Source organism: Sparus aurata, unplaced genomic scaffold, assembly GCF_900880675.1.
Source record: "Sparus aurata unplaced genomic scaffold, fSpaAur1.1, whole genome shotgun sequence".
Lineage (NCBI taxonomy): Eukaryota > Metazoa > Chordata > Actinopteri > Spariformes > Sparidae > Sparus > Sparus aurata.
The window spans coordinates 15001-36022 of record NW_022045169.1 but is presented as its reverse complement, the minus strand read 5'-3'; the positions used below and the strand labels follow the sequence as shown (position 1 = coordinate 36022).

General features: G+C 45.6%; 1 protein-coding gene across 1 annotated transcript in view; it reads left to right on the top strand.

The window, feature by feature from the left end:
• LOC115578121 (mirror-image polydactyly gene 1 protein homolog) overlaps positions 1–12921 on the top strand; it is a 37377-nt gene extending 24456 nt beyond the window's left edge. The window contains exons 8-9 of the mRNA XM_030410955.1: positions 8423–8643; positions 12244–12921. Coding sequence (XP_030266815.1) covers positions 8423–8643; positions 12244–12310 — 288 coding nt within the window. The 3' untranslated portion in view covers positions 12311–12921. The remainder of the gene's footprint in view (positions 1–8422; positions 8644–12243) is intronic.
• The last annotated feature ends 8101 nt before the right edge of the window (positions 12922–21022 follow it).

Here is a 21022-nt window from a genome sequence, read left to right as displayed (position 1 = left end):
TAATTCACCACGACACAATTATGATTATAACATTTTCACTACAAACTAACAACTTTTTGTGTTAAAAAGCAGGTACAGTACAGTACAGTGAGTGTCCCATGTACAGAGGCTGTGTCCTCACTGCAGCGTCCCAGGGTTCAGGTCTGAGCTGTGGCCCTTTGCTGCATGTCCTCCCCCTTCTCTCATCCCATCTCCGGTCATCTATCCCAGCTGTCCTATGAATGAAGCCAGAAAAGGCAAAACAACCAAACAAACAATGAAAGCAGGATTTGTTCTTTAAAATGTGATAAAATCTAAGTGATGATCAGTCAGATTATCTGCAAACAAGTTAACTTTATTTTAAAAGAAAAAACTGAATCCTGTTCAGTTTTTCATATAATAAACATTGTAATCATCATTATTTGTCCAATCAGCTGCCAGAAAATAATGTATTGATAATTGACTGATAATTGATAGTTGGTCTTTGTTGGTTGAGATGAACGTCACACAGATACGGGGTTTGATGCTGAAGCTTTATTTAAAATTAACACGCAGAACAGTGAAGCTTTCAGTCTTTACATGCACTATAAGATGATTGTGTTGTCAACACTGATGTGAGTCCACAGAGATCAGGGAGGTATCATTAAAATATGATCTTTATTTCACATGTAATCCATCAGTAAGGTCACAGGGTGACAGTTTTCATTTCTATCAAAGATTTTGTTACAGGGCATCTTAAGATGTATGTAACATTCTTTGTATAGCAGGATGTCAAAGATTTTAAATCAGGGTTGATTTTAAAAAAGCTGTTGTAATCAGATTATCACACTGGAACACAACCATGTTGTAATGGACCATCAGTACCCAAGTACCTGCTCCCTGAAAACTTAAGTTTAAAAGCAAAACTTTATCGATGAAGTCGTCCACAGAGTTACATACAGGTTTGAGTCCTGACAGCTAACTTTAGGGTGAACTCCAATAGATCAATATATTTTATCAGATGTGATAATGTTATGATCATTTACAAAAGTTCACATGTTTCAAATCACCAGGAAGAAAAAACAGGTCAAATCATGTTCCTATACTGGTTGGCAGTGTTGGGAAAGTTCACTTTCTACATGAACTAGTTCAAAGTTCAGTTCACAAATATTAAAATGAACTAGTTCAGTTCATAGTTCATCGTTCAAAATTGTGAACTAAGTTCACAGTTCCAAAAATGAGCTAGCTCATAGTTCTTTTTTTTTCCATCATGTTGCTGCGAGCTATTATTTTTCTGAAGTATTGCCACAGCCCATATACAACCACAGTTTTAACACTGTAACTGCAGCTCTCCGACAATATACTGCAAAACCAGGTTGTCCAGCTGCGGCTGGGAGATGAAGACAGCGGAGCCGCTACTGTACGCCTTAATGCAATTTGGGTGGTAGAGGATCTGTTTTGGCTCGGATTTTCTGAATCGATATTAAATTTTGAAAACATATATTGCAATGCATTGATGAATTTATATTTTCTTACCCACCTCTACGGCAGAGTCTGAGGTAGTGCTGCTGCCTTTATTTGTTTTTGCCTCCATGCTTCGCATTTTGATGACACATAGGGCGGTGCGACTCTGTGGTTGCTGCTGTTGCCAGATTGGGTGATTTTCCGCTACAGTACGTTCAGTTCACGTTCGCCCAAAATATGAACAAGTTCATGAACGATCGTTCACTGAACGCGTTCAGGCACAACACTGGTGGTTGGACAACAGAAACATCCAGAGGCTTTATATTCATAGAGATGTGCAGATATCTGTCATTTAGGAAAAAGCTGCATCATTAAGCCTCAAGAACCTCTCAAGTTCAGTCAGCTGGATCATGTTCTGATGAACCAACTGAATCCCATCAGAAACCAGAACTCATCTACTCCATGAAGTTGGACTTCTGCCTCCACTTGGACTGTTGTATCTGACTTTCTTTCTGCTAATAATGCTGCTTCTACTACTCCTGTCGCTGCTACTGCTGCTGCTGTCCCCGCTGCTGTCCCTGCTGCTGCTCCTGCTGCTGTCCCTGCTGCTGTCCCTGCTGCTGCTCCTGCTGCTGCTCCTGCTGCTGTCCCTGCTGCTGTCCCTGCTGCTGCTCCTGCTGCTGCTCCTGCTGCTGTCCCTGCTGCTGCTCCTGCTGCTGTCCCCGCTGCTGTCCCTGCTGCTGCTCCTGCTGCTGCTCCTGCTGCTGTCCCTGCTGCTGCTCCTGCTGCTGTCCCCGCTGCTGTCCCTGCTGCTGCTCCTGCTGCTGTCCCTGCTGCTGCTGCTGTCCCTGCTGCTGCTGTCCTTGCTGCTGTCCCTCCTGCTGCTGTCCTTGCTGCTGCTGTCCCTGCTGCTGCTGCTGCTGCTGCTGTCCCTGCTGCTGCTGCTGTCCCTGCTGCTGCTGTCCCTGCTGCTGCTCCTGCTGCTGTCCCCGCTGCTGTCCCTGCTGCTGCTCCTGCTGCTGCTCCTGCTGCTGTCCCTGCTGCTGTCCCTGCTGCTGCTGTCCCTGCTGCTGTCCCTGCTGCTGTCCCCGCTGCTGTCCCTGCTGCTGCTGTCCCTGCTGCTGTCCCTGCTGCTGTCCCTTCTGCTGTCCCTGCTGCTGCTCCTGCTGCTGTCCCTGTTGCTGCTGCTGTCCCTGCTGCTGCTGCTGTCCCTGCTGCTGTCCCTGCTGCTGCTGTCCCTGCTGCTGTCCCTGCTGCTGTCCTTGCTGCTGCTGTCCTGTCCTTGCTGCTGCTGCTGTCCCTGCTGCTGTCCCTGCTGCTGTCCTTGCTGCTGCTGTCCCTGCTGCTGTCCCTGCTGCTGTCCCTGCTGCTGCTGTCCCTCCTGCTGCTGTCCCTGCTGCTGTCCCTGCTGCTGCTGTCCCTGCTGCTGCTGTCCCTGCTGCTGCTGCTGTCCTGCTGCTGTCCCTGCTGCTGCTGTCCCTGCTGCTGCTGTCCCTGCTGCTGCTGTCCCTGCTGCTGCTGCTGTCCCTGCTGCTGCTGTCCCTGCTGCTGCTGTCCCTGCTGCTGCCGTCCCTGCTGCTGTCCCTGCTGCTGCTGCTGTCCCTGCTGCTGTCCCTGCTGCTGTCCCTGCTGCTGTCCTTGCTGCTGCTGTCCTGTCCTTGCTGCTGCTGCTGTCCCTGCTGCTGTCCCTGCTGCTGTCCTTGCTGCTGCTGTCCTGTCCTTGCTGCTGCTGCTGTCCCTGCTGCTGTCCCTGCTGCTGTCCTTGCTGCTGCTGTCCCTGCTGCTGTCCCTGCTGCTGTCCCTGCTGCTGCTGTCCCTCCTGCTGCTGTCCCTGCTGCTGTCCCTGCTGCTGTCCTTGCTGCTGCTGTCCCTGCTGCTGTCCCTGCTGCTGTCCTTGCTGCTGATGTCCCTGCTGCTGGCCCTGCTGCTGGCCTTGCTGCTGCTGTCCCTCCTGCTGCTGTCCCTGCTGCTGTCCCTGCTGCTGCTGTCCCTGCTGCTGTCCCTGCTGCTGCTGTCCCTGCTGCTGTCCCTGCTGCTGTCCCTGCTGCTGCTGTCCCTGCTGCTGTCCCTGCTGCTGTCCCTGCTGCTGTCCCTGCTGCTGTCCCTGCTGCTGCTGTCCCTCCTGCTGCTGTCCCTGCTGCTGCTGTCCCTCCTGCTGCTGTCCCTGCTGCTGTCCCTGCTGCTGCTGTCCCTGCTGCTGTCCTTGCTGCTGCTGTCCCTGTTGCCGACAGCAGGAACACTAGCGTCATCCAGAGAAGAGGATTCATCTGCACAGCAGGCAGAGTTAACATCAGAACATCACTACATCGGATCGTCAGCATATTGGCAGCGCCCACCAGTTTTTTACATTCACTGCTGTTTCCAACAGTCTGATTGTCAAACAGCTGGTGGTGGAAGTTTACCTGCTGAGGTGGAGGATGTCTGTGGTGTCTCAGTCCAGAGAGGTGGAGGCATCACTGAGGACAGTAATTCAGCAGGTTTTTATAAAGCGAAAAAAAGAAGAGGCAGGACGCTAAATCAATGAAGTAAAGAAGAAAAGCTGAAGTCATGGCAAGGCAACGATGTCATCACCTTGCTGACCTCTGATAAACATTTCCATATTTGGTCATGTTCAGATAACCTTTAATCATATGATTAGGGCTGGGCAATACATCGATATAAAACTTATATCGATATATTTTTGAAATGTGATATGGAATTAGACCATATCGCATACATCGATATAGTTCAAATTTGCGCTGTGGTCCTTGCTCCGGGCAAACCGCTGACCCGGAGCTCTCTGCACTGCTCCCCCCGCCCCTCCTCCTTCATGCACAGAAAGGGGAGGGGCTGGAACAGACACTCCGGCACTCTTCAACAAACACTTTGGTGGCCGCCGTTGCCCCGCACTTTGGCCTGGTTCCCCCGTGAAAAAAAAAACAGTGCACGGCCACCGGTCAGTGTAGCGGGCTTGCCCTGAATTACAGCCACCTGAGTGCACAGTAGTCACTCACAGTAACTTCAGTGAGTCCGCGGTTCGCGCAGGTGGAGTCTCATCATCACGATGATCTCACGTGGAAGCCTCTCACACAGCAGCAGCGTCTCAAAACAGAAGAAGGAAACTTACAGCACAGCGAGCGAGCGCAGCCGGTTTGATATGATATGTAACTGACTTATGTGGTAGGATTTAGTCCGGTAAAGTTGGAAATATATTCACAGATTCGAACTTCCCGGATCAATAACTCATAAGTGAAACCTTGTTAAAGCACAAACGACGGCTCTTTCCTACCGTAGTGAGGAAGACAACGAGCTACAACCGTATGTTAATCTAAACGAGCGTCTGGACATTAACTCTGGTCTGTATGGTCAGCCAGCTGTGAGACGAGGGCGCAGGGACCGTCTACAAAGTGCAACACTGAAAAGAGAAACTACAAAATATATTCAATAACTTCACTATTATTCAGAGTGTAGTGTCACCAAAATCACTCCACACATCAGTGGTCTCCTGCTGGTTATTCTACAAGTTTTTGTTTGGAAAAAATGTGCTTTGCCATAATTTTGGGGAATTTCTATTTGGGAGAAATATTCAATAACACTAATATTCAGTGAGGTGTCACAAAACCCACCTCACCCTAATCCTACTTAACAAAAACTACTTTCTAATGTAACTTTAACTTGATTTTGGTATTAAAAAATGTTTTAATACATAATCCATGTCTTATTATAAGTTAGGACGTTATGGTATCAGTCTGAAAGGTAAATCAACACATTTTACCCAGAGGCCTTTGTGCCCTGTCATGTGGCCTTTGTGCCCCTGACAAAAAAAAAAAAGTGAAAGCCAAATGTACTTGCCCCTAAAATGACGAAATTCCCACCCACATGTCATATTTGGCTCTGATTTTGACTGAACATTTGCTCTCACTTTGCATAAAAATATCAGGATATATATCGTATATCGATATTCAGCCTAAATATATCGGGATATGACTATTAGTCCATATCCCCCAGCCCTACATATGATGAAACGTTAATATCTCTCATTGCCTGTGCAGCATGTAGAGGAAATGCTGTTAACAACCAGTTCTTAAATCCTGTACGCTAACCCACACGTTTAAAATCTAGACTCTGTTACTCTGTAACAGTGGTTTCTGAGACAACACTTAGAATAACAACCTGAATCTGTCAGAGACTAAAACACTTGAAGAGAACGTGACTTTGATGGTCAGGGTTGCCCCAGAAGAGAACATTACAGTTGTGTCAGCACCTTTAAATCATTTTAAAACTGAAAAGTGTAAATGCCTGAGAGGTATAATTTGATCCTCTAATAGTGGGTTAGGGTTAGGCACGTTGGAGATCAAACTGATCAGTGCATTGACGTGTTGTTCAGTGTGTTGAACAGAGATAAAGGCAGAATTTCTGTTTTGTTGATTGTGATCAGACACCAGCCACTGTGATTTCAGACTTGAATCATGTTCAACAGATCAGCAGATATCAGTGGTTAAATGACTGGTTTCCAGTTAATGTGTCGGTGGAGAGGTCAGTAAACGCACCGTCATTTCCTCATACTGTACAATTGACTTTGGTATCTCAACATTAATACTACTACTATTACCAATAATAATAATAATAATAACTATAATGATGATGATGATGATAATTAAAGATGCAAGCAGCAGCAGATGAACGGGCCCTTGCAGTCCATGTGTGTCGGGGCATGCTGGTGTATGGGGCGTGCCGTGTATCCGGCCCCATTGCCCGATTATTGCGTACGCATCTCTTAACTGTCCGTGTTTCGGACAGTGCAGGAAGGGGTTAAATGTCATTTCCTGGATCCAACATGTGGTGCTGTGACTATGATTGTATATTGGCCTACGTATTCAGGGCTGGACTCTTATCAAACATGAGAAGTTTGGTCCAGATAGGAATGAGGAAGTTGTTCCTTTATGATTTGGTGGCGTACTCCTGCCGGTATTAAATAATGTACGCTGAAGTGAGAAGAACTCGCTGCAATTTACATAAATACAAAATAGACTACAGGTGAAAAATCCCTGAAACTACTTTGTGGTCAGTTGTGTTTTGATTATTGATTGGCGGCGACGCTGTCAGAGGGTGTGTTCACCTTTTAGTTGCACGTCATCTTGTAGTGTATGATCTGTGGGAAAAAAACCTATAAATGTCACGTAAATAGGATGATGTTTGAATGAATTCCTGTGTCCAGTAGGTGGCGCTATGGATATGACACAGTATTGATGCATGGAGGTATTCAGTGCGACATCGTATACATTGGGAAATTGTATGTTGAAGTTATAAGGACTTGATGCTTTATGGTTTGCTGCAGTGGGTCTGTAGTATGTTTGTAATTTTCATCAGTCAGTTTTTGTTCTTTATGTACATGTATTAACAGTTAAAACACACAAGACTTCTGTAAATACTCTTTCAAATGTTCTTACTTATATCATATGAATCTAATATCCAGATTAGATTCTGTGTGAACGATGATGTTATCTGACAGATAGTCAAAGCTGTCCTGTTATTGCTCCTGCCCTTAGTGCTGCTCCTGCCCTTAGTGCTGCTCCTGCCCTTAGTGCTGCTCCTGCCCTTAGTGCTGTCCCTGTTGTTGCTCTCGTCACTGCTGCGTGTTTCGATTATGTTGAAGTTATTGTCCAGGTTTGTCCACTTTTTAATCACATGGAGAGAGGTAGGGGTAGATGAGCAGGACCTTATTCTGCTTGAGGTGTTTTTGTTTAGAGGCAGGATGCTGAAATGAGGAAGAAAGAGTGGATGTCTTCACCTCACTGTCCTCTGATAAACATCTCCATATTGGGTCATTTGTAACCCCTCCAGCTTTCAACAGATGAAGTCATTAGACTGAGCGTGAGCAGCAAACGAGCAGATCATAATGAGTGCGATGGCGCTCAGTCGTACACTACAACTTTACAAAATCACACTTGGTACCTAAAGATATCATCAAAAATGTAAACATCCCGTAAAGATCAGTTACATACCTGTCTATTATTTTATAGTGTTCATGGTGAGACTCAGATAATAAATGTTGTTTAGTTTTATAACTATGATCTATGATCAGCTGCTGACAACATCTAGAAACAGGCTGTAAATCTGCAGCTGAACACTGAACCTGAACACGCTGTTGACACTGTGAGCGTCCATACATCATCAGGATCAAGTCCGAACGCCTGCAGAGACTCAGAGGACCGAGCAGCAGCAGCAGCCGCACCATCTGGACCGGGAACAAAATCTAATTTCTTCACTTATTTGTGTGTGCGTGTGCGTGTGTGTGCGTGTGTGTGTGTGTGTGTGTGCGTGTGTGTGTGCGCGCGTGTGTGTGCGTGTGCGTGCGTGCGTGCGAGAGTGAGAGAGAAGCTCAGCTGTTTCACACATTCTGTCCTCCAGTGGAAGTTCAGACACTTGCTCTGGATCAGTTCTGGATCTGTTCTCATTCTGGTCTGGATCAGTTCTGGATCTGTTTTAGCAGGCGCTTTCACATCAAACATCTGTTGTCTCAGACTTGATTGCAGGTCACGACCCTCTGACCTTTGATCTCCGACCTGCTGCTTGTTGGTTCAGGAGCTCGGGGGTCATTGTTCCAACTGACGGTAACCATGGAAACCATGGAGAGTCTTTCTGTTTAGTTAAAGTGTGAGAAGAACATGGAAAACACCTGACTTCAGTCTGAAGAGAGACTGGAAGGACTTGGTGGACTTATTAAATATCAGCTCCATCACAGTCATGAAGTCGTCATTCAATGCAAAACATTATTTAAATGTGCCGACGACAACGTGCAGTTACTGTTGAGCTGCTGATGGTGAACGCAGCATGACTCTCTGAAGTGTTTTAACATATTTCACTAGAATCATCCTCAAATTATCAGCTGTTATTGATGAACACAGGGTGACGACATCGATAACGATCAGGTGTTCAGACACGTCTTCAACTCTTTAACTCTCCATTTAACACAAAAGTAAAAACTGAGGGTTGAGGTCATGTGATGTTTCTGTGATGTCATCCTGACTCCTCCTCCTCCCCCCTCAGCTCTCAGAACCTCCTCACCCCCCCTCCTTCGATGCCCAGCGATGGCGTGTCTCCAGCAGGTGAGGCCCCGTCCCCACAGACCCCGCACCTGCTGGTTCAGGTGCAGCAGTTGTCGAAGGAGAAGCAGAGCGTGGAGGAGGAGCTTCAGCGCTGTCAGGAGGCGGAGCAAGAGGCCAGTGAGAGAGTGCGCAGGTCAGATTCTACTTATGTACTTACGTCAGATGCTACACACACACCTGTACACACACACACCTGTCACATACTTGTACACATAGTACACTTAATTATCAAAGTATCAGTAAAGTAACTGATCATCAAATCAATGTTTTTTACTGAACTACCAGTTTGACAGGAAGTGAGACAGGAAGTGTAACATGTTGCAGCAGCCGTCAGACGACTCTCTACGATGTGTTCAAAGGCTGGTTAAGCGTGTGGGACTAAAGAGCTTTGGAGTGATGATTCATATTCAGCCGACGTTGTGATGAGGAAGAATTAATCCATCAGATTTGAGCTCAACCGGGCCGCCGCTCCGCCACCGAATAACGTGACTTCTTCTTCTGCTGCTCGTCATCTCATCAGAGTGAAGATGAAGGGATGAGATTCATGATGAAAACAGCTTAAATCATCCGTCTGCGTCCCGCGCCGTCCTCCTGGGCTCAAACTCGCCGCTCTAATTTGGCTGCCAGCGGGGGGGCGGCCGGCTCTGAAGAGCCTCCCAAGTTTCTGAACAGGAGAGTATTTACTCTCGGGGGGGGGGGGGGGGTTATTACAGACAGGAAGTTTAATTTGGTAGAGAGAGCAAGCGATGGAGGGAGAGAGAGGACGAGTGCTAGAAAGTCGTCCAGGGTCAATTTTCCAACACTTCTTCTTCTCCTCCTTCTACTCCTCCACCTCCTCTCTGCTCACTCTTCCTGTCGTCAGTCAGTCTGAGAGGAGAACAGGTCAAACACTGATCCCCAGCTCACATTTACTTTAAATAGTTTGATGGTCGCTCTCGATGGCAGCTGGTCACAGGCCGTCACTGTGATGTCATGTTGTTACCATGGTGACTGATGTCTCTGATGTTTACGTCTTGTTTGTTTTGCTTAAAGCTTCCTGCTCTCGTCTGCACTCGTTTAAATGTGTTTTATAAATAAAGTTTCTTCAACCTGATCGATCAGCTCCATCACAAGAGGAGAGTTTGTTAGCTGTTAGCCGTTAGCCGTTAGCTGTTAGCAGCCAGTGAGCAGCTGAGTGCTGAGGTGCGTTGGCCTCAGAGAGCTAATAGCTAATAGAGTTAACAGCTAATAGAGCTCACGGAGCTAACAACACAGCAGGACTGAGCGTTTCAGATCCGTCAAATATACTGAACTTTAAATGTGACAACACAACTTCACAACTATTAACAGTGAATAGATTAAATTACGTTCTTCCACACGACACACTACACAGTACACACTACACACTACACAGTACACACTACACAGTACACAGTACACACTACACACTACACAGTACACACTACACACTACACACTACACAGTACACAGTACACAGTACAGAGTACACACTACACAGTACACAGTACACACTACACACTACACACTACACACAGTACACAGTACACAGTACACACTACACAGTACACAGTACACAGTACACACTACACAGTACACACTACACACTACACAGTACACAGTACACAGTACACAGTACACAGTACACACTACACACTACAGAGTACACACTACACACTACACAGTACAGAGTACACACTACACACTACACACTACACAGTACACACTACACACTACACACTACACACTACACACTACACACTACACAGTACACACTACACACTACACACTACACACTACACAGTACACAGTACACACTACACAGTACACACTACACACTACACAGTACACACTACACACTACACAGTACACAGTACACACTACACACTACACACTACACAGTACACAGTACACACTACACAGTACACACTACACAGTACACAGTACACACTACACAGTACACACTACACAGTACAGAGTACACACTACAGAGTACACACTACAGAGTACACAGTACACACTACACACTACACAGTACAGAGTACACACTACAGAGTACACAGTACACAGTACACACTACACAGTACACAGTACACAGTACACACTACACAGTACACACTACACACTACACACTACACAGTACACACTACACACTACACAGTACAGAGTACACACTACAGAGTACACAGTACACACTACACACTACACAGTACACACTACACACTACACACTACACAGTACACACTACACACTACACACTACACACTACACACTACACACTACAGAGTACACACTACACACTACAGAGTACACACTACACACTACACACTACACAGTACACACTACACACTACAGAGTACACACTACAGAGTACACACTACACACTACAGAGTACACACTACACACTACACAGTACACACTACACACTACACACTACACAGTACACACTACACACTACACACTACAGAGTACACACTACACAGTACACACTACACACTACACACTACACACAGTACAGTGTACAGAGTACACACTACACACTACACAGTACACACTACACAGTACACACTACACAGTACACACTACAGAGTACACACTACACACTACACAGTACACACTACACAGTACACACTACACACTACAGAGTACACACTACACACTACACACTACAGAGTACACACTACACAGTACACACTACACACTACACAGTACACACTACAGAGTACACAGTACACAGTACAGAGTACACACTACAGAGTACACACTACACAGTACACACTACACAGTACACACTACAGAGTACACACTACACAGTACACAGTACACACTACAGAGTACACAGTACACACTACACAGTACACACTACACACTACAGAGTACACACTACACAGTACAGAGTACACACTACACAGTACACAGTACACACTACAGAGTACACACTACACACTACACACTACACAGTACACACTACACAGTACACACTACACAGTACAGAGTACACACTACACAGTACACACTACAGAGTACACACTACACAGTACACACTACACAGTACACAGTACACACTACACAGTACACAGTACACACTACAGAGTACACACTACACACTACACAGTACACACTACAGAGTACACAGTACACACTACACAGTACACAGTACACACTACAGAGTACACAGTACACACTACACAGTACACACTACAGAGTACACACTACACAGTACACACTACACAGTACACACTACACACTACACACTACAGAGTACACACTACACACTACAGAGTACACACTACACAGTACACACTACAGAGTACACACTACACAGTACACACTACACAGTACACACTACAGAGTACACACTACACAGTACACACTACAGAGTACACACTACACACTACACACTACAGAGTACACACTACACACTACAGAGTACACACTACACAGTACACACTACACAGTACACACTACACAGTACACACTACAGAGTACACACTACACACTACACACTACAGAGTACACACTACATGCTGGAGGTAAAAGTACTTTTTTTTTTTCAAACTGCTGTCACAGATGAAAGTAATCAGAATACAAACAGCCAGGCAGGGTTGTTGGTTCAGCTGTCTGACAGCAAGAAAAAGTCTGTAAACGTGATCTTCAGGTTCTTGAAGGTTTTTGGGGTTCTTGAAGGTTTTTGGGGTTCTCGAAGGTTAACATCAGTGTTTGTCTGCGTCTTCAGGTTGGAGCGTCTGGTCGAAGTCCTGAGGAAGAAAGTGGGAACAGGAAGCCTCCGAGCCGTCGTCTGACCTCCTCTCCGTCCGTCTCTCTTTAGAAACTGACTGATGATGATTTCTTAACTTTTGTTTGTTTGATTATTTTCTTGCATGTTTCTTTAATGTTGTTGTTTTGTTTCCACACGATTTATGGAGATGAAGAGTCTTAAACTTTTATAAAACCAAACAGTTCTTTACGTTTGTGTTGATGAATGTTTGTTTAGAATAATCAAACAGATGTCAATAATCCGTTTTCATATCTCATGTCTGTGTGAACTCGTCATGTTGGTTCTGTTGAAGTCATCAGGGAGTGTCGGAACAATGTTTCTGTTAATTAATCAAATAATCTTAATCAAACTTCTGCTATGGTCCAGTTTTCATCTGGAGTCTGCACTGAAGGATTCCTTCTCCTCCTCCTCCTCTTCCTCTTCCTCTTCCTCTTCCTCCTCAGTCTCTAATTGAAGATCAGTCTGTCTTTTAGTTCCTGTGTTGATTTAAGGTTTGTCTTTTAAACTCTCCTGTTTTAACAGAAACTCTGCTCAAATTAATTTCGGAGGATCGCTGTGACAAATGTAAGGAAGCCGCTCTGACTTCATGTTCCAGCAACTTCAAATTAAAATTTAACTTTGACAACTTTTCAACAACTCTGTCAAACTGTCGCTTCAAAGGAAACCGATGAACTGATTTCACCTCTGAAATACAAAACAGCCAAACAAAAATGACTGAAACTCAAACAAAAGACACGTAAACATTTACATTACATTTGCTATGTGGGGTCCAAAACAACCAAAGACCCAAACAAGTGAAGATTGAAACATGTTTCATTTGTTGTCGTGTTCATTTAATAAAAGGTTAGTTGACAAGAAAAGAAGCTAACGGGCAGCTACAAGACTCGCTGGCATGTTAGCGTAGCTCTGATGCTAATAAAGTTAATTGAAAGCTGTAGTCATGTGATGTTAATATGTTTTTATTACAGCAGTAATGTCTCAGGAGGACTTCTTCTGTAGAAGTTAAAGTATGTGAGAAGTTCACATCCTGTAAACCGAGTTTCAGTTACTGAATCCAAATTTGAGTCTTTTCAGATCAAACAAAACATTTAATCTGTTAGATTCTGCGACACCTGTGGTCACCGCTGGTAACTGCAGGTGTCCGTCTACAGAGTAACGTTAATGAGACACCACAGAAGAAGAAGAACTAGATTGTGTTCACACACCAGCAGTCTGATCAATCACTTCATGTTTAGATTGATTGATTTTTTTATTTCAAACATATAAAACAAAAGAAAACAAGCAGACATGATGAAATGTGAAATACTCAGATTACATTTCATGTGCAACATGTGAACACACACACACACACACACACACACACCTGAAGAGTCTTAACATTTCACTAAATTAATTAAACTAAATAATTGAAAACAGTCTGATTATAATAAACTGTAAATATTAATGATGTGTGAGCAGCGTCTGATTGGACGAGCTGCTGACCCACAGAAACACATGTAGTGAAAGTACAAATACAAGAACCTCGTCAACAGAACCTCGTCAACAGAACCATGGAGACAGAACCTCGTCAACAGAACCTCGTCAACAGAACCTCGTCAACAGAACCTCGTCAACAGAACCATGGAGACAGAACCATGGAGACAGAACCTCGTCAACAGAACCTCGTCAACAGAACCATGGAGACAGAACCTCGTCAACAGAACCATGGAGACAGAACCATGGAGACAGAACCTCGTCAACAGAACCTCGTCAACAGAACCTCGTCAACAGAACCATGGAGACAGAACCATGGAGACAGAACCTCGTCAACAGAACCTCGTCAACAGAACCATGGAGACAGAACCTCGTCAACAGAACCATGGAGACAGAACCATGGAGACAGAACCATGGAGACAGAACCATGGAGACAGAACCTCGTCAACAGAACCTCGTCAACAGAACCATGGAGACAGAACCTCGTCAACAGAACCTCATCAACAGAACCATGGAGACAGAACCATGGAGACAGAACCTCGTCAACAGAACCTCGTCAACAGAACCATGGAGACAGAACCATGGAGACAGAACCATGGAGACCGAACCTCGTCAACCAGAAACCTCGTCAACAGAACCATGGAGACAGAACCATGGAGACAGAACCTCGTCAACAGAACCATGGAGACAGAACCATGGAGACAGAACCTCGTCAACAGAACCTCGTCAACAGAACCATGGAGACAGAACCTCGTCAACAGAACCTCGTCAACAGAACCATGGAACAGAACCTCGTCAAAAGACCCTCGTCAACAGAACCATGGAGACAGAACCATGGAGACAGAACCTCTTCAACAGAACCATGGAGACAGAACCATGGAGACAGAACCTCGTCAACAGAACCATGGAGACAGAACCTCGTCAACAGAACCTCGTCAACAGAACCATGGAGACAGAACCATGGAGACAGAACCATGGAGACAGAACCTCGTCAACAGAACCTCGTCAACAGAACCATGGAGACAGAACCATGGAGACAGAACCATGGAGATAGAACCTCGTCAACAGAACCATGGAGACAGAACCATGGAGACAGAACCTCGTCAACAGAACCTCGTCAACAGAACCATGGAGACAGAACCATGGAGACAGAACCTCGTCAACAGAACCATGGAGACAGAACCATGGAGACAGAACCTCGTCAACAGAACCTCGTCAACATGAACCATGGAGACAGAACCTCGTCAACAGAACCTCGTCAAACAGAACCATGGAGACAGAACCTCGTCAACAGACACCTCGTCAACAGACACCATGGAGACCGAACCATGGAGACAGAACCTCCGTCAACAGAAACCTCGGTCAACAGAACATGGAGACAGAACCTCGCAAGACAACAGAACTCGTCACAGAACCATGGCGACAGAACCATGGAGACAGAACCTCGTCAACAGAACCTCGTCAACAGAACCATGGAGACAGAACCATGGAGACAGAACCATGGAGACAGAACCTCGTCAACAGAACCATGGAGACAGAACCTCGTCAACAGAACCATGGAGACAGAACCATGGAGACAGAACCATGGAGACAGAACCTCGTCAACAGAACCTCGTCAACAGAACCTCGTCAACAGAACCATGGAGACAGAACCATGGAGACAGAACCATGGAGATAGAACCATGGAGACAGAACCTCGTCAACAGAACCTCGTCAACAGAACCTCGTCAACAGAACCATGGAGACAGAACCATGGAGACAGAACCATGGAGATAGAACCATGGAGACAGAACCTCGTCAACAGAACCTCGTCAACAGAACCATGGAGACAGAACCATGGAGACAGAACCTCGTCAACAGAACCTCGTCAACAGAACCATGGAGACAGAACCATGGAGACAGAACCATGGAGACAGAACCTCGTCAACAGAACCTCGTCAACAGAACCATGGAGACAGAACCATGGAGATAGAACCATGGAGACAGAACCTCGTCAACAGAACCTCGTCAACAGAACCATGGAGACAGAACCTCGTCAACAGAACCTCGTCAACAGAACCATGGAGACAGAACCTCGTCAACAGAACCTCGTCAACAGAACCATGGAGACAGAACCTCGTCAACAGAACCTCGTCAACAGAACCATGGAGACAGAACCTCGTCAACAGAACAGAACCATGGAGACAGAACCATGGAGACAGAACCTCGTCAACAGAACCATGGAGACAGAACCATGGAGACAGAACCATGGAGATAGAACCATGGAGACAGAACCTCGTCAACAGAACCTCGTCAACAGAACCATGGAGACAGAACCATGGAGACAGAACCTCGTCAACAGAACCTCGTCAACAGAACCTCGTCAACAGAACCTCGTCAACAGAACCATGGAGACAGAACCTCGTCAACAGAACCTCGTCAACAGAACCATGGAGACAGAACCTCGTCAACAGAACCTCGTCAACAGAACCATGGAGACAGAACCATGGAGACAGAACCTCGTCAACAGAACCTCGTCAACAGAACCATGGAGACAGAACCTCGTCAACAGAACCTCGTCAACAGAACCATGGAGACAGAACCTCGTCAACAGAACCTCGTCAACAGAACCATGGAGACAGAACCATGGAGACAGAACCTCTTCAACAGAACCATGGAGACAGAACCATGGAGACAGAACCTCGTCAACAGAACCATGGAGACAGAACCTCGTCAACAGAACCTCGTCAACAGAACCATGGAGACAGAACCATGGAGACAGAACCTCGTCAACAGAACCTCGTCAACAGAACCATGGAGACAGAACTGTACTGAAGTACTTGAGTAAATGTACTGTGGACTGTTTGTGTGTTTTGACTGAACAAACTGCTGAAGAGACTTTTTCTGAATGTTTCACAAAAAGTCACTTTATATTCAAACACACACACACACACACATTAAACACTCACATACACACACATTAAACACACACACACACACATTAAACACTCACACACACATTAAACACTCACATACACACACATTAAACACACACACACACATTAAACACTCACACACACACACATTAAATACACACATTAAACACACACACACACATTAAACACACACACACACTCTGTGCTCTGCATACTAACACTGTCCAAACATGAGGAGGAGCATACTGATTGGTCGACCTCTGCTGCAGTCCACACACACACACACACACACACACAGAGTGACACTTTACACTGAATCAATAAAGTTAAACTCAGATCAATGACAGTGATCAGTTTCACTCAGAACAAGTCGTTCTCAGTATGTCAGCCTGTTGTAGTTTTAAAATGATCGTTCCCGAAATGACGTCTGGTTTACGCATATGTGTCGACATGTACCGTCTCTGTAAGGTCGATTAAAGTACATATTTAACAACTTTATTATTCTAATGTTCTAATGTATTATCAATAGGACACACTAATATCTTCTCCCAAATAATGATGTGATGATATTTTATTTGTGAATCATTTACGAGAAAATTCCTGGAAAGAAATGTGAAACTTGTTTTTAATGATCTCTAAAAACACTTAATGAAGCAACAGAGAGATGAATGAGTGAACACATGAAGAAAAACACTTAACAGAAATAATCAATGGATATATTTGTTAGTGTATGTTTACACTGAGCAATTAATTCATAGAAATTTAGATTAAAGTCGTGCAGTTGTGTACAGATCTGTAAAACTGAATCACAGATTGTCTGAAACAATCAGAATGAACAAAAAAAACTGTTTCCTGCAAACTGACTTTTTAATGAAAAGTGAAAAAATGAAGTTGGTAAAACATTGAGACACTTTAGAGTTTCATCAGACACAACATGCACGTTTTATACGTATGTATATATACATATGTGTGCCCCCCCCCCCCCCACACACACACACACACACCGGTTGCCATGGTGACGGCGGACCACTCGTGGTCGTCTTGGGTGGTTTTAATCCTGCAGCCGTTAATCTGCTTGTTCTGAAGAAAGACTCAGTTTGTAGAAGCTCCAACTTCTGACGCCACCTGGGAGAGTGTGTGTGTGTATGTGTGTCTGTGTGTGTGTGTGTGTGTGTGTGTGTGTGTGTCTCTGTGTGTGTGTGTGTGTGTGTGTCTGTGTGTGTGTGTGTGTGTGTGTGTGTGTGTGTGTGAGAGAGAATCAAACTGTTTCATCATTGATAACCTCCAAAAGTATAATAAACAATCAGATGTTAGTTTTACTCTGATCAGAGAAACTATATAATACTCAGTACTAAAATATTACATTCCTACATGGCTACAAATACTATTAAATACTACATATTAATACTGTATTTATAAATATAAAACATTTAAACCCTGAAACATTTTAAGATTTTAAAAACATTTTGTAAAACACTTCAACAACAACGTTGTGTAACACTCAAGATGGTCTGGTCTTCACCAGTGTAATGAGATCATCAATACTGATCAATACACACACACACACACACACACACATACACGCACACTAACAAACAGGGATGACCTCACTCCACCTCAGCCAATGACAGTCAGATAGATTCCATGATAATAACGATGATGATGATGATGATGATGATGATCAGCTGTTTAAAACTTTCTTCAGGACAGCAATTATGACATCACATACACACTCTCACACACACACACACTCTCACACACACACATACACACACTCACACACACTCTCACTCACACACACTGTCTCACACACACACACACACTCACACACACTCACACACACTCTCACACACACACACACACACACTCTCTCACACACACACACACACTCACACACACACACTCTCACACACACACACACACTCACACACACACACTCTCACACACACACACACACACACACTCTCACACACACACACACTCTCATACACACTCTCACACACACACTCATACACACACACACACACACTCTCACACACACACACACTCTCATACACACTCTCACACACACACTCATACACACACACACACACACTCTCATACACACACTCACACACACATACACACACACACTGACACACACTCTCTCTCACACACACACACACACACACACACACACTCTCTCTCATGCACACACACACACACACACACACACACTCACACTCTCTCTCATGCACACACACACTCTCACACACACACACACACACACTCTCTCTCATGCACACACACACTCTCACACACACACACACACACACACTCAGCTCTCTAATAAACTTCCTATCATTTAAATTGAACCCCCCTCGTCCTCTCTCTCTCTCCTCTTTGATGGCCCCCCCTCCTCTTTTCTTCTTCTGTGGTGCTCGGGGGATTTCTTTGCTCTTTTGGTTACTCGAGCACAATAATGTTATTGGAGATAATTAATTCAATCCCCATCAAAGGGCTGAGTGGCCCCGGGGCCCCGCGGCATACTGAAAGGCCAGAAGAAGAAAGAGGCCGCGGTCGCTGCTTTGTGGGCCGCGTCTTCCTCCATACGGCGCGAGTCGAGAGAAAGGAGGCCGAGGGCTTTACTCCAATGATGCCGGGGGCCCCGGGGCCGCCGCCGCCGCCGCCGAGGGACCCGAGCGGCCCCGCTCCACCCGCCGGGAACATATGGCTCGTATTACAGCAGACTGGGTGGCACTGGGACCGGACTTCAGATTCTTCAGCCTGATGGGATGACCACACTTTTTTAAATTGGCGATAAAGAAAAATATAAATAAATAAAATATTGGATTAAAGTTTGGTGGTTCAGGTATTTTCTGCTCTAGCCTGCAGATTGTTTCTGTCAGTCGTGGAGAAGTAATCAGATACTTCATTGAAATAAAGTACTGGTTCTGGTACCACAAAGTAAAACCTTCAGAGTCACAACGACGGGAGCAAAGGAGGAAGTCAGCTGCAGGAAAGAGACGAGCTGAATGACTCCTGATCACTCTGGGTATTGATCCGAAGATTACAATATAATAATGAATATTTCTGCTAGCTGTTTCCAGTCTGTTTCAGTCACACACATGATTCATTAACAGTTATTGATAAACTATTGATGAGAGTTCTGATGATTATCAGACAAGAAATTATCTAAAAACTGAAACGTTGATATTCAAAAGTCTCTGTGATCATTTAAAGTGACAAATGTTCTGATTATTGATCTCAATAATCAACCAGCAGCATATTAATTAACAATGTTAAACTGTGTGTGAAGCAGCAGAAAGATTCCGAAGGACTCTGAGGGTCCCTGATGGTCCCTGAAGGTCTCTGAAGGTCTCTGATGGTCCCTGAAGGTCTCTGAGGGTCTCTGAGGGTCCCTGATGGTCCCTTAAGGTCTCTGAGGGTCCCTGATGGTCCCTGAAGGTCTCTGAAGGTCTCTGAGGGTCTCTGAGGGTCCCTGATGGTCCCTTAAGGTCTCTGAGGGTCCCTGATGGTCCCTGAAGGTCTCTGAAGGTCTCTGAGGGTCTCTGAGGGTCCCTGATGGTCCCTGATGGTCCCTGAAGGTCTCTGAGGGTCCCTGATGGTCCCTGAAGGTCTCTGAGGGTCCCTGATGGTCCCTGAAGGTCTCTGAAGGTCTCTGAGGGTCTCTGATGGTCTCTGAAGGTCTCTGAGGGTCTCTGATGGTCTCTGATGGTCTCTGAGGGTCTCTGATGGTCTCTGAAGGTCTCTGAGGGTCCCTGAAGGTCTCTGAGGGTGTCTGATGGTCCCTGAAGGTCTCTGAGGGTCTCTGATGGTCCCTGATGGTCTCTGAAGGTCCCTGATGGTCCCTGAAGGTCCCTGAAGGTCTCTGAGGGTCCCTGAGGGTCCCTGAAGGTCCCTGAAGGTCTCTGAGGGTCCCTGATGGTCCCTGAAGGTCCCTGAAGGTCTCTGAGGGTCCCTGATGGTCCCTGAAGTTCTCTGACGATCTCCAGCAGTTTCTGAAGGTCTCTGAGGGTCCCTGAAGGTATCTGACCGTCTCTGATAGTCTGCAGCTGATCTGGTCTTTACCAGATCCAGGTTTGGTTCTGACCAATTATTATTTCTGTGTTCCTTCTGATTTTGAGGTGAAACTGTTCAAACTGACTGTAGATTCTTCTACATGTCGCCTGTCATGAGTTCTTGTTTTGTTCACACTGATTCTCATCTGATCTTTGTCTCTGTCGTACCCCCGGTCTGTCGTGCCCCCGGTCTGTCGTGACCCGGTCTGTCGTGCCCCGGTCTGTCGTGACCCCGGTCTATCGTGACCCCGGTCTGTCTTCCCCCGGTCTGTCGTGCCCCGGTCTATC